The sequence below is a fragment of the Wyeomyia smithii genome, chromosome 2 (assembly GCF_029784165.1).
Source record: "Wyeomyia smithii strain HCP4-BCI-WySm-NY-G18 chromosome 2, ASM2978416v1, whole genome shotgun sequence".
Taxonomy (NCBI): Eukaryota; Metazoa; Arthropoda; class Insecta; order Diptera; family Culicidae; genus Wyeomyia; species Wyeomyia smithii.
In genome coordinates, this window is record NC_073695.1 from 184630691 (window position 1) to 184645964 (window position 15274).

A 15274-nucleotide genomic window follows, 5' to 3' on the forward strand; every position below is an offset into this window, starting at 1 on the left:
ATTATTTATAGCTGGCTATTGTTTCAACACCCTCAGTGGAACGAGTTGCCATCTCTACCAGCTGCAACATCGACGTGCGTCACAAACTTTGTTACTTCTCTTTTTTGACTCTAAGCAAAGTCATGCTATTTTTAATTTTTGTTTGAGGAGTAAATGTAGTAATGAAGATAGTATGAGTGTTTCTTAAGCCAGAAATTGTCTCTAAATGCCATTTTGATATCCAAGATGGCGACTTCCGGTTCCGGAAAAACTGCCGAAAAAGACCGAATATTACTTAATAATATATGGATATTTCCGTAATCGAGATGATGCATAGAAGTCAAGCACTGACCCTGGAAGGCTGTCCGACTTTCCCTAGAAAACCATTCCCCAGAAAATAAAGTGTCGAAGGATTTTTCACAGAATGAACCATTCTCCAGAATACCAAATCCCAGAATATACTAGTTACCAGAATTCTAAACCCCTGAAAGTACTAGTTACCAGAAAACCGTTTCCCAGAATGCACCAATGCCCAGAAACTATTCTCTAGCATCACCGTAACCAGAAAAAAAAACATTAGTATTCAGTTATTATATTGTTAACATTCTAAATTATTTGACATTTTTAATTAACACTTGCGTATCTGACCCCTCCAGAGCCGGAAATAGGAAAAATTTTTTACCTGCCATTCCGCAAGATCTAAACCGAATTTGATCGAACCTTTTCCAAAAGATCATAAATTTATCAAAGTTTTTGGGACAGTAGGGGACATTTGTTCCTGATTTATCGAGGGGAACGGTGGGGTATGTACCCTTCCAGAGACACAGGCTAAATTAAAAACGGTAGCGAAACCTTGCTTCAACATATCAAGCTTTAGGTTTTTGCAAAACAACACTATTAACGATCGGTATTTCGCCACTTTGTTTAGATAGTCGGATTCCCTCAGCCGTGCCAGTTCTGAATTGACTGTTTATCGATGACTGTAGCCCAAGCCGGGAAGCGTATGAACTCGGGCGCGACGGGCGAGCGAGCACATCGCACGCCCACGCGAGCGAATGAACGGACGGCCCACACCACCACACGGCCGAACGCCCCGGGGTGCGTTGAGGCAGAAGCGCCGGCAGGTCCACGGCGTGACACCCGCACGAACTGGGAGCACGCGCAGACCCGCGACCCGGCAGCCTCGTAGCCCGAGTCATCCCAGTCTTTAGAGCCAATCCTTATCCCGAAGGTACGGATCTAATTTGCCGACTTCTCTTACCTACATTGATCTATCGACTAGAGACTTTAAACCTTGGAAACCTGCTGCGGATTCGGTACAAGCTGTTGAGATTTTGCGTGCCCCAGTCTTCGATTTTCAAGGTTTAAAAAGAGAATATCGACACAGCAATTCAATACCATGCTCTACCAGCATGTCCAACCATATCTCTCTATGAAAGACTTCCATGGCCAGTCATACTAGACTGTTAAACAGAAAAGAAAACTCTTCCGATATCTCTTGTTGGCTTCTCGAAGGAAAGGATTCATGTCGCCATGATTACAAAGGCGCTTCCGGTGTGCACGCCAATGCAACCGTATACTCAACAAGCTCCGGAATTGTAACCGGGTTCCCTTTCGCTCGTTTCATATATACTAGTGGATGTTGCATCAACCCAGGTAAACGAACGAACCTCTACAGAGGTAATTTATGCAGGGGGGCTGCCCCCCATATCCACTAGATTAACCGAATTAAGATAAGAAGGGGTATTTTATATTTTTGGTCAAGGAGCCTCAGAAATCAATTCGCTACTGTGTTTTTGTGGTCGACTTGTGATGTTCCTTCAGCTAAAAACGATTACTGAAAGTTCTTTGATTTTATGACTATGGCCTGGTGTCAAGCGCTTACTTATTTACTTCATGAAAGAACAAATGTATTAGTTGACAATAAGTTGATTCAAATCGTTATAAATTTCAGATATACAAAAACTCAGTTTCAGCAGATTTTCCATGTTAAAAAAAATAAAAATGCATATTTCTTCGTTTTGAATAACAGTTCTCTTGAAAACGGTATTTTCTGGGAAAAAGTTTTTTGGGCATTGGTTCATTCCGGATAATAACTTTCTAGGGATTAGTACTTTCTGGGTAGCAGTTTTCTGGTTATTGGTATATTCTGGGATTTTGTTTTCTGGGGAAAAAGCTTCGGCGTTTTATTTTCTGGGGTATAGTTTTCGAGGAATTGTTATACAATCACCACACTCTTTTGAATTCAAAGATGACCACTTTCAGTTTCTGGAAAACAACAAAAATACTGAATACCACCCAATATGGGTATTTCCGGAATCAGATTGTTGCCAGAAAAACTGCTAAAAATGAGTATATGTACCACTCAATATAGATATTTTCAGAATAGAGGTGATGTGAAGCCAAAAGTCGAGGATGTTGTCATTCCGATAAAACCAATCATTTCAAACGATTTGCCTTTTGACTTTGATCATATCCTATGGCCGATTCGTCGTGCATTTGCAGGCTATAAACAAATTGCAAGGAATCAATAAATTTGGAATGTTTAAAATTATTAAATTCACTTGTTCCAAGAGAGACTAGTGGTCTATGCGGCCTTGCGACAGGTCTGTGGTAAACAATGCTATAGCCGTGTCTCTACGGATAGATAGAGGCTTCAAATGTATCCAGCTTTTTACGCACCATATGGCGGTCACTATAATCCGTGTTCGTAATATGCGAACCTCTTTGCTTACGTCAGATTTGCGATTTCTGAAAAATTGGCAACACAAATGTTGCCAAATATATTTTTCTTTTAATAAAATATATGAAGACTTCAAACTGACGTAAGCAGAGTTGTCAAAAGGGTGGGTAATTTATTACGAACTTTGCATTATAGCGTCCGCTATTATGGCGCGTTAAAAGCTGGATAAATAAGCAGCGACTTTTATAGCTTGGGGACCATCCATTAATGATGTCACGCGTTTAGGGGGGGGGAGGGGGTTTCAATTTTTGTGACATTCTGTGACATATAGGGGAGGGGGGGTTATCTTGAGAGTGACATCACATTTCTAACAAATTTCTCGATTTTCAATCAATTATTACCAAAGAAGGGGGAGGGGGTATAAAAACCACATCCCTGTCACGAACGTCATCCCCATACATTTCGCTTGAAGCCGTTTTTCTCTGGCTCTCTGGCTCGATTATACGTCAAAAGGCTGTCAGTGCTTGTGAAACAGCCGATTAAGCACCGTCCATGCGAGATCAACTGTTGCTGCAAGTGGTGTGAAGAAATGCAGAAAGCGAAACACGATTGTTTTGTTTTGAACGTTTTATGGACTTTGTGCAGGACATAAATGGTCACGTTCAAACATGTTTCAACACGTTCCGGCTAGCCCTACATTCAATATAGTTAGAAGCACGCAAAACATCCGTACAGTAACACATGCGGCACAATGAAAGGAGCTTATGACCATATTTCCAACCGTAGCGCCATCATCATCGGCGGCGGCTTCAGGAAACTGTTGCCATGACATCGGTCTGATAAAAACGTGACGTAATTAAGGGGGGGGGGTCAATGAAGTTGTGACAGCTTGTGACAAGAGGGAGAGGGGGAGTTAATTTTTTCCCAATTCTGCGTGACATCATTAATGGATCGTCCCTTGGTAGACGGAAGCGATCCGTCCATGGCAGTTTACAAAGAGCAAATCTCAAAAAGCGCCGTTAAACTGACTATTCTTTTTACATAATGAGGGGTCCAGACAACCGAGCAGTACTTTAGTATTGAGCGAGATAACGCGCTATACAATGATTTGAGGCAGTAAAAATTCGTAAATTCTTCAGCGGTAATGGAGGGGAATCCCAGAACTCTAGAGGCCTTATCGACAGTGAACGAAATGTGAAAGTGAGCTGGGAAATTCAAAATTACCCCCAAGTCTTTAACTCGGTTTACGCGCTCGATTTCTGTTTCTAATGATCGAGCATTTAGATGGATTGACATCCATGCGGTCTGATGACATCAATCGGTCAAAATATCTAGCTAGCGTTAAAGGAAGTGACAGTCTTCAATTGTGTGAACTTGAAGACAGAGTTTGAGGTCATCTGCGTAAGACAACCGTGGTCCTTTAAAAAATAGGTTCACGTCATTAAAACAGCAGGAAGATAAGCGGTCCTAGGGGACTTCCCTAGGGTATTCCAGTCGTAGCATCAAAGACATGACAATCCCTAATAGCAACGCACAGTGTGTCCAAATCGAGAAATGGACGGCAAAACTATTTTTTAAAGTCCTATCTTATCCATATATTCTAGAAAGTTGCTTCGTTTACTGCTGTCCTTCATATGCTTTAATGGAATCAGTCACAAATTTCGCCGTATAGAGGGCGCCATACCTAACTTTTTAACGTGACTTGCTAGACGAATAGTTTCTTCTGCAAAGTTGTGTAGAATTTTATTACAAAACTGTTTGCTAAATACCTCAAACCTCTAGAAATTGAGATTTCAGAGCTACAAGACGTTTTCTAAAAAGGCTTTTTAAAAGCAGTTTTTCATCCATATGTTCAACTCTAAGGCCTAAACATGACTGTAAAAAATTGAGAGTTACATGGTAAATCAAGATGAACAATTTTTAGTGATATATTGGTTATTATATACAGTATTCATGAATAAAAACTGGAAAAAAGTGTTTTCAAAGGCTTTTTTCATTTGAGTTGAAACTCGAAAAGGCGCAAACGAGTCCAAGCTTCTATGAAGCCATTCGATAGAGTACCTTTCTGACTAACAGAAAAACACAAAATTACAGTGGGTTATTTGTAGTTTTGAATATATGGCCAACTGAAGTTACCAATTTTAAATGCATTCGTGCGCTCTTTATAGCACAAAGGCCGGCGCGTACACTACATTTCCGTTTCCATGCCCAACGAACAGACACCACAATGGGGCTAAATCTAGAATCGGACGGAAATAGGAAATTTTGAAATCCAATATTATCAGTATCTTCTAGAAAGTTGTTTCGTTTACTATTTTCCTTTATATGTTTCAATGCAACCCGCTTCAATTTTCACCATATAGAGGGCGCCACACCTAACTTTTGAACGTGACTTGCTAGACGAATAGTTTCTTCTGCAAAGTTGTGCAGAATTTTATTACAAAACTGTTTACCGAGTAACTTGAACTTGATTTTCAGCGGGGCTGGAAGATACTGAAAGTGACAGGTAGCTGAAATACATGCAGAAGCGGAGATACCAGGTTTTCAATCTGCGTTTCAGAAAACGTCGGCGGAATCCTGTCAGGACCCGGGTTTATGGATGATTTGAGTTTGCAGCAGGGTCTAGAAATCATCGTTGCATCTAAATGAAAGGTGTTCAAAGTTTGTTCGGACCGTAGGGTATTACTGGCGGCACGTTCAACGTGATGATCGTTCAGTGTCTCGTCAGTGAACACATTGGCGTATTTCTCGAAGAAAAGCTGACAGATGTCCTGCAGGGTGGTTGCCTCCTTACCGTTGAATGTCATAGAGAAGGGGATCCCACCTTTATGTCACCATTGATTGACGAACTTCCAAAACTGTTTGGGACGAGACTCGAGCTTCCTCTGTAAATCGTGTTGATTTCAGTGAAAGCATCGTTTCACAACACTTTCTATGTGTGGCTGGTTCTCACAAAAGTACGTTTTAGGGACAGTGTACGGTGCTTAGTAAATTTTTTCAAGGCAGCTCTCTTCTCAGATTTCAACTGTCGAAGTTCTCTCAAGATCGCCTTTTAATTCGCATTTTAATTCGGCGTTTATGATAACCAATGAAAACGGGTGGTGGGGGACTATTTTCGCTAATGGAGCAGAGGTCGCGCACAAATATAGGGCCGTGGTATGTACAGGGCACGGAGAAACAACTTGGTCATATTGTTGATGTGCAGCTTGAATGCGAAACGGTATCAGGCATCGAGTGGGCTGAATCGTAACTATACTTGCCTGCTGAAGCAGGTTGGAAGACTTCCGTTCCACATCTGCCGTTAGGACCGAGACTACTGTGATGAGCGCTCACTGGAATGGGCGCGACTGGGGCAGAGGATCCGGGGGCTTCCATATTGCTTTCCACAGTGCGCCTCGGTTGCAGTTGCATTCGATTATTGGAAGGCTCGTTATCGACGCTGGAAATTAGAATATTGTCAGGAAGCAAAATGCAGTCGAAACACGCCTGAGTCGAATACTTGCCTGAGATAACAGACTGGAAGGCCCCCTTTGTTTCTCTAAACTCAGTACCAGGACGAATCTGTTTGCGGAAGCTCTGATGAAGAATGGAGAGATTACCGACTCTTGAAGATGGTAGAGCCTAGACAGTGTCAGATGGGACTTCCGTTGAACGTTGTTGCGTGCATTCCGGTATAGCCAAATAAGTCGCTAATTGGATATCGAAGATGTATCCCTAAGGCATCTACATTTTAGATAGGTAGATTCAGTAGTTCCTTCGGGCTAATCTCTTAATGTCTTTATCGGTTGTGCGATTGTGAAGGAGTATTCCGGATTTAGCTCAGACCCATCATGAGCGTTACTGGAGACGAAACCTGGGATAGCAACAGCGGTGTCGTTTCTTAGTTTCAAATACTTCAGATCCCAAATACTTACCAAATACTACCAGACTTACCAAATACTACCAAATACTTCAGGAAATCCCAAACAACACCAAAAGCTCGTCGATCAGTGTCTATGCTTCATGGCCATAAAGGGCCACCGGGAGAATCGGTGTTTTATAGAACGTAAGTTTTGTAGGGATTTGTAGGCTGCAGGACTTTAGCTGGTTACACAATCCGTAGAAGGTCCTGTTTGCGGCAGCTATCCGCCTGTTTATCCCACGGCTAATCTCATTGTCGCACGTCACAAATGTAAGCAGGTAAATAAATTCGTCGACTACTTCAAATGATTCCCCATCAATCATCACCGCAGCAACAACATCCGATGGGCTACAGCACTCTCTACCAGATTATGACAAGCCCTATCCTCGCTGCTTTCGGCTCTACGGTTAATATAAACGTTATCGATATCGTCCGCAAAACCCAGGAGCATGCAAGTCCTCGTAATGATGGTGCCACTTTTTTGCCTACCAGCCCTCCATATAGCACCTTCCAATCCGATGTTGAACAATAAGCCCGTCATCCTGCTTCAAACCATCTAAGCTGTCCTGACGCTTGTTGTGGGATCGTTAAGAGTGGCTAATAGGAATCTAATCCGTTTTGTTAGGCAACCATGTTCGAGCATGATTTGACATTACTCATTTCTCTTAACTGAATCGTACGCTGCCCTAAAGTCTATGAACAGATAGTGAGTCATGAGTCGAATTCTCGAAATTTATCGAGAATTTATTGCAAGATGAGCATTTGAGCCGCAGTAGGGCGCCCGTATGCAAAACCGCATTGGTATTCATCAACGAAGGTTTCCTGTAACGGCCTCAGACTGTGGGACAAGATGCGGGAGAATTTTGAACACAGTATTGAGAAGAGCCTCGATATTTGCTACATTCCAGGTGATAGCTTTTTTATTGATCGTGCACATGAGACCTTCCAACCAGTCCGTGGGCATTTCTTCATCAGACCACGTTCTCAGCCCGATCCGGCTTCTGGCATGATACAGCTGTTCGCTCCCGATTTTCAAGAGTTCGGTGGGAATGCCGTGTTTCCCAGCTGCCTAACAGTTTTTAAGTTTAGTAAAGCGGGCAATGTATGCAGTTCGCGAGGATGCGAAAATGAACGGGAATAGGTGTGACTTTTAGGCTTAGAAAAAATTTTCCCTCGTCCAGACGGGACTCGAACCCGCAATCTCCGTTGTCTCCGGCAAGGTGTTTTGGCCAATTAAACTACTGGGAAAGGTATAACTAGTTCTAAACCAAAGGCGAATCACCCTCTACTATTGTGTTCACGTATCTCAGCACGCCAACGATGAACTGCACACACTGCCCGGTGGGAGTTTATTTTTGTAACTGAGAGAGTGATCTCTTCACGCAGTTTTTAGCTCATCCACTGCTTTCATAGTCCACGGGTGGTAGATCCACAGCTTGTCTATCATTCTCAATATTTATCCGCTCCTTTCGACGCTTCTGTCTTCATCGCCGTTCAGCAGCACACTAAAATGTTTCCACCTGATTCATCGGCAATTCTGTTTCCCTCCCTGACGTTGCACATGACGGGGGCTGGCACGTTTTAGTTCTAAATTCCGTTAATCTTTTTGTAAAAGCTAGTCGCATCGTGCCTGGAGAAGCAACCCTCCGAAAGAATACGCTCTCAATGTGTTTAATTACCCAATCCCCCGTATTACGCGTTTGAAGTTTCTTAACAACAAACTATTAAAACTATTAAAATTTGTTGAGTTTTTGATTGATTTTAATAACATCGCATATGTAGATTGAAATGAGACATTGATGTAGTCAAAGACTGTTAGGTAACTGTATAAAATGTTTTTGTATAATTTACAATAATATATATACGTTGTTTTTCCTTAAGTCTATCGATTACATGTTCACTAACATAACCTTCGCACATGCGCTGAATCCTATTCGATTTCTAAACACACACACTGTAATCTTAATCGTATATCTGTTCTGTTATGTCCAAGTCAATGTTGAAATGCCAATTCTACACCCCAACGGACATGCTCTGTGTTTGACCAAACAGAACAAATATGATAATTAAAGTTACAGCTATCTGTGATCTGATTATATCCGTTAATGACAGCGGCAAACAGTGGACGAAAATTCTCGTTCCAGCATAATCTTTAAAACACATGTCCTCACCTGGAAAAAAAACCAAACCGGTCTACCTGGTTGCGCCCATTTCGTCCGTAGTAAGTTACGATTTAGTATAACGAAAACAACTACCACGGGTGAAATAAAAATTTGTTATGCCCCTCACGGTATTATAGCTCTATCTATCTAATGGGATGGGAAGATGTGAACAATGTTACATATTCGATTACAGCTGGGAGCAACTACCGGCCTATGATATATAATATTTTCAACACAGCATTTGCGTTAACTGTTCGAAGTAATTAATTAATTCTACTGTTTATAGGTATATGTACAAATGGGTCATTTGGATCTTATTTCAAAATTGACAGTTCACAACTAAGAACGTGAGTTTTCTGCGCAACGCAATTACCAACCAGTTTCAATGGCTCATCCCTTTTTATTTAGTGCTAATCAACAAATCTAATAGAATATCGCTGCATCACTTAACCTTTTTTTCGGTTATTTTGTAATCGTTTGAATTGAAAGTTATTTTTATATTCATTTTCTCTTCAATAAATATTGGTTTTCCTTTTACCTAAGTGGTAAAAATCTACATTGAAAACATCTTCGAAACACCGGATTGATATTATTTATATCTATTAAAGGGATAATAATCTCAGCATTTACCGTATTTTTCGTTTCGATATAAGATTTAAAAGTCGCTAAATATCACTCGTACCGATAAACCGATTTTCTCTCTAAAAATCCATAGGAAAATATGTTCCAAACGGGTGCAAACTTTTGCCGAACTTGAGTTTAAAAGTCTTTATCAAAAGTTCATGGAAGTGTTATCGTTATTCGCAATTTTATTTGATTTGTGGCAAATTACCTTTACTTTATTTTGAGCTAATATGTATCCGAACTCTGTAACGATGATTAATAACGGCTATAAATTGAGTTACCTACCTATAATCACTGCAAATGTTTTGATTTCATTTCCAGAAAATTATATATCTGTTCAAAACACGAAATCAAATTATACGGCTCTTGGGAACACTTTTTGCTAAGATTGACTTTATCAGAATTATGACCAAAATGATACTGTTTTAAACGGATGGCAATTCGAGTGGATCTTTGTTCAGATCTAGTCGAAGATCTTTCCACTGTATCGTAAACTTTGAGAGAACTCATTAATACCTCTTGAACATTACCGAAAGAGGAAAAATTTGCTCTTGTTGTGTTTCTAATTTTGATTATAAACATATCAAACTACGTCATTCGCTACTAGGAGCCACCTGCATGATTTATTTTTAATAACTTTGGAACGTAAAAATCATTGCATGCACACTTCTCTTGCAGCGAATCCGCTGTTTTATTCTACAGCAAACCCGCATGTTTCCTCGACGGCCTGCGTTAGTTTATCGTACATTAATTGGTATGAATCGTACATCGGAAGATCGATCCTGTTGAAACAAGTATGCGCTTTTGGAAGATTTTGAAGCGGCGCATCTGCCGTAAGATGAATCGTAAACAACCGTGGGCCAACAGCACCAGTAGACCCTTGCAAATCCCGGAAACCTTGCAACGGAACTCGGCAAGACCCAGTTACGAATTGTAGCAACTGGGCACGCATCTCCGGTGAATAAGACTCCACAATCTTTTGAGAAATAAAATTTCAAGTTAGTTTGAAAGTTAATTGAGCCTGCACAAATTATAACAATTACCTGCCAAAACCATATAATCTGAGGAGTTTCCGGAGTGCACTGTTTCAATCGCGTGTTAGCCTTCCAATCGTTGACATCAATTTTACTGATTCCTCCGATTACCAATTCCAATTCTCGCTCGTTAAATGGCCGTAGCAGCTGACTTGGTATAAGTTCTACAAAACCTGCACAAAATTGATCAAATGAGATAAAATACACGAAACTCAGCCCGAGTTATACCTTTAGATAAAGCTAAGAATTGCTGCTCTATTCCACGCATGAATCGGTAATTTACGTAAAGTTTCACGTACTCGCGTTTGTTTTCCTCGTTAACTTGCAACGATGCACCATTTGGTTTTAATTCGTGTACCACCACAGCTCCAAAACTGTTGTTTTCAACACTGAACGTTGGTTCTAATACCCCGGTAATGTTATTTTCTCTATCAATGGAAAAGCTTCATTATTGTCTACAGATTTAGTTAACTAGATCTACTCACAGCATCCAAGTCAAACTTCGGTGTAGTTCCGGGTCGACATCTTCAATATCGTTCAACGTTATAGGTTTGTTCAGTAGCTGCTTATAAAAAGGCAGTGTAAATCCTCCATCTAGTACGTGATTGTGAAACACCGCAATACCAAGTATTCGTCCCACAAAGTGGAAATACGACAGATGATCCGGATTCACTCCTATGAAATTGAGAAAAGTATCCATGACAAACTGAACAACATGGATTATAGAAAGATAAAACATTTACCTGAAGCTTGATTAATTTGCAACGAGTACCGGTCGTCCCCGCTATACTGAAACAATCCATACTGTGGATTCAACATTTCTCGTGACAGTAGATGTAACCACTCTCGGGCCACACCGCCATAATCCAAACCTTCTTCACCTCTAAACTTTACCATAAGCCGCTTTCGCATGTCCCGTGGTCGCATCTTCATGATCAGTCTGTGAAAAGCAGTACAAAAAATGTCGTGTGAAATATTATTCACTAAACAGTCAAATTCTTGAATTCACTTAATACTATCCTCTCACAGCACAAACATTCACCAAAAAATACTATAACATATTAAAAAACATTCACCTGTAGCTCTCCTCAAAAATTTCTTGTCGAGACACCTCCAACCGACAATGACCCGATTGAGGTTGCAGCGTTTGCAACTCGGCGCGTAGTGCCCTTATCTTGCCCAGCAGATCCCGCCTATATTTGGGCAGTAGTTCAGCACCGTCCAGCAAACCTTGCGGTAGATCAGCGAAGTTGCTGGGTGGTGTCCGATTAGGCATTGGGTCCTAAAAATAATAACATCATGAAAAAAGCATATCAAAGTTTGTGATTCAAGTTGCAATATACCATTGATAGACCATTACTACCAGCTGGACCTGCTTCAGGACCTGTCATTAGTCGAGAGCTGCCTGCGCCTGAAGCAACCGTAGATCCATTTGATACCTGCGGTCCTGCACCGGAAAGAGAGCTATGGGCAGCTGTAGCTGATGTTGTTGAGCACCCATTCGAACCGGAACCTCCAGCAGCTGGCGGTGTTTGTTGGGTTGGCTGAGACTGCTTTCGCATTATATGTAAAATTTGCATCATATGCAGCCCGTTTAGGCGAGGATCGGTAAACTGAGTGGTTCGATTGTTGTGATCCACAAAATAAACTCTGCCGGAGGCAGTCTTCCGCTGCTCCCAGCCGTGCGGCAGTGGACCTAAGGTTTCCGGGGCAATATTCTGTGTGTCGAAATCTCGCGGTATTCGTGGATCGTGCCAGGTAGAAATTTTGGTCGGTATATGATAAAAGTATACCTGTCCCTGCTGAGTAGTTCGCATTTCTGTGAGCAAAGAAAAACCTATTAGAGTTAGTAGTGGTTCGTAAACACGAAATAATATAACAGACTTACCATATCCAGCGGGCAAATCCACGGTGGGTCGTACCACTGGTGCACTACCACGTGTCTGTGGTGGCGGCGGCATTATAAGAGGTGGTCGAGCGGTTCGGGAGGAGCGTCTACGCGAAGAAGGCTCCTCTGCATTGCGAGAGGAACGACGTGTTCGTTGTGCTGACGACTCCCGACTACCCTCATTACTGCTTGTTGCAGATGAAGGCTGTTGAGGTTGAGGATGTGATCTGCCTGGCGTGTTGGTTGATTCTGATGAACTTTCTGGTGCTACACGAGTATTGCCATTCGTCAGGTTGCTTGCAGAGGGCATGAACGGAGGCACTTGGTCGGATTGTAATGAAATACCATTCGTGTTTCCGCTGTCTCTTGGCGAACCATTGTTGTTACTGCTAACGCCATGTGTGGGCGAAGTACTGTGACATGTATTACTAGTACTGTTACTATTAGACCCAATACCATTCAACAAAATTCCGTTACTGGTACTGTTAGAACTAGAACTAGTCGAGTTTGTAAAATTTGCACTACCGCTGACTACGTTTGTGCTATTTCCGTTGTTGCTGTTATTGGTGTTAATGATACTTGACGCCATGTTGCTGTGCAGATTTGGAATATTGCCATTTGGCTGTGGTGTTCGCATGTTGGGCGGATCTATTGACAGTGAACCTATTGCATTTGGAAGTCCTGCGAGCGGTTGAGGATCCCTGCAAACAAAAATGTTATCATTAAAGAATCATATGCAATTATTGCAACAAAAACTAACTAACCTTGCAGTAGATAATGTTCTTGGCGTTGGCAGTTCTGCGGATGTTTTCGGTGTTACTGGACTGTTTATTTCACTGAGTGGACTCGTACTGGAGCTGGGGGTTATGAGAACACCTTCGTCCCGTTTCCGGACAGGACTTTTTGCATCGTGGCGACTTCCAACTCCTCCGCCATTATTTGGACCAATCACTCCACCATTTACAACATTTACACCGATTTCCAGGTCTTTCGTGAGTTCTTTATTGTGATTGCAGTTTTCTTTATTATTTGAGTTATTGAGCAGTATCTCCGCTGAATGTCTACGACTACCGGAGTCATTCGATTGAATACTATTGATACTGTTATTGGTAGCTGATTTCGAGGGCCCTGGAAGTATTGAATCGGCACTACTGTTGTTACTGCCACCGTTGCTTAATGCCACTGGTACCGAACCGGCCGGTTCCGTTGGGCGAGACCACTGGGTTGTTTTGGTGACATGATTCACATAGTAGACACGGCCAGCTTGCGTCAAGCGCTCTTCCCATCCAGCGGGTAGCTCACCTTGGACAATTTCCTCGTCGTCATCGGGACCCCGTATGTCTCCAGCAGGACCTACTATAGCTAATGGAGTGCCCCCTGTGGTACCATCTCGGGACATGAGTGAAACGATAATCTGACCCTTCACCAAATCCGTATCATCTTGCGAGGCTTTGCATAAATCTAATCGTTGGACTGACAAGAGACATTGACATGAATACAATTACATTTTTTTCATTTTTCTGTAATGTTAAGAATACTTACATCCAGCATTCGTAAGCCTTGGAATTGTGCCGGCTACAATACGCACACATCCCAGAAAGCCAGAACCCTGCCGCTTCTGTACTTTACGATGATCCCAAATTGTTATCGTGATGTTATCGTTTTTCCCAAGGTATAAATCATAGTGAGTGTTCCACCTGGGCTCCAGCGATGCTTTGCAAATTTCCGTTTTGTACTCCTGAGGTGTCCCATCGACTCGGATTTTAGCGAACGGGTGCGGCAGACCTAACGGAAGGAATGAATATGACGAATGAGTATACAGCAACAACAACACTACATCATAATCTATATGGTTTGTGAAATACTAGGTATGTTATAACTACACTTTAAACGTCTTTGTTGTTATTTTATGAAAATTTAATACAAAAACTGTCGAAAAAAATGATAAAACAATCAGAACCGTAATATGCATACACGGAAGCGAAAAAAAGACTTTGTTTAAAATACGTGATTTAACTTCACTGGTTGCAACCGCCTCTTTATCAGCATGAAGCGCTTGGTCTGTGGTTAATGTTCATACAACGAATGTCACAACAAATTGCAATCACGACGGTTGGGTACACAGTAGATATAGCGACGTTCGCACCTAATTCAATCTTACTCGCAGGCAGAGTTATAGTCAACAATATCGTCTTGTCGCAGACATCCGATATACGTAATACCTTTTCACTCGCTAATATAAAGAAAGCATAAGGGAACTAACCGTCAACCGTATAACAATTTCGGCCGACACGTAACAGCGTACGTAATTCCGATCTATGACAGAGAAGTGTCAGCTAATAAAACTTATTATCTGCAACGACATCATATCGAGCAAAAGGAATGGTACCGACATTCACTTGCGAAGGTAGCAAGTGGTGACCTACCGCAGATTAATATCAACACGGCATAACACCTAAACACGCCCACATACGGGAAGCTACAGAATGCAAAAAAATATCCAAACATCAAATCAACGCAATGCGCTGCGATCGTACTGTACAATCGACTGCAAGTTAGGCAGTGAGTTTAGAGTCACACGGCAGAATACTAATGTGTCATACCGAATACAGAAAGCGACAAGTATAATTTACATACTTGACAGTAAACATTTTGTAGGTTAGTAATGATGAATAGAAAAAATTAGAATAATTTATCATAAAAACACATTGTCGCATAAACTGGGATGCACTCACAACGGTGAACTGCAATGTGATGAATTGTAATAAAAAACAAACAGAATACAAATTCACAAAACTAAAATTGTTTACAAAAATAACGTATGATGTAGCGCCCGGAATATATTCAGTGTAAATCGAAGGACACCAATACATTCATACAAATGTTCCGATCATTACAACGTGAACATTTTTTTGCATTTCATTATGACATTAGTAGTGATATATTCCAAAATTTTACGAAACGTTGTGGACAGAACTTCGTTACGATACATGTTTTGCCCTG

General features: G+C 41.5%; 1 protein-coding gene across 1 annotated transcript in view; it reads right to left on the reverse strand.

Annotated features, from left to right (window-relative positions):
- Positions 1-8383: 8383 nt before the first annotated feature.
- The window catches only part of LOC129723396 (E3 ubiquitin-protein ligase SMURF1), a 42124-nt gene continuing 35233 nt past the window's right edge, over positions 8384-15274 (reverse strand). Inside the window, exons 4-13 of the mRNA XM_055677594.1 lie at positions 13814-14056; positions 13036-13744; positions 12272-12972; positions 11727-12202; positions 11460-11665; positions 11127-11323; positions 10869-11058; positions 10612-10811; positions 10393-10556; positions 8384-10325 (exon numbers count right to left, since the gene is read on the reverse strand). Coding sequence (XP_055533569.1) covers positions 10041-10325; positions 10393-10556; positions 10612-10811; positions 10869-11058; positions 11127-11323; positions 11460-11665; positions 11727-12202; positions 12272-12972; positions 13036-13744; positions 13814-14056 — 3371 coding nt within the window. The 3' untranslated portion in view covers positions 8384-10040. The remainder of the gene's footprint in view (positions 10326-10392; positions 10557-10611; positions 10812-10868; positions 11059-11126; positions 11324-11459; positions 11666-11726; positions 12203-12271; positions 12973-13035; positions 13745-13813; positions 14057-15274) is intronic.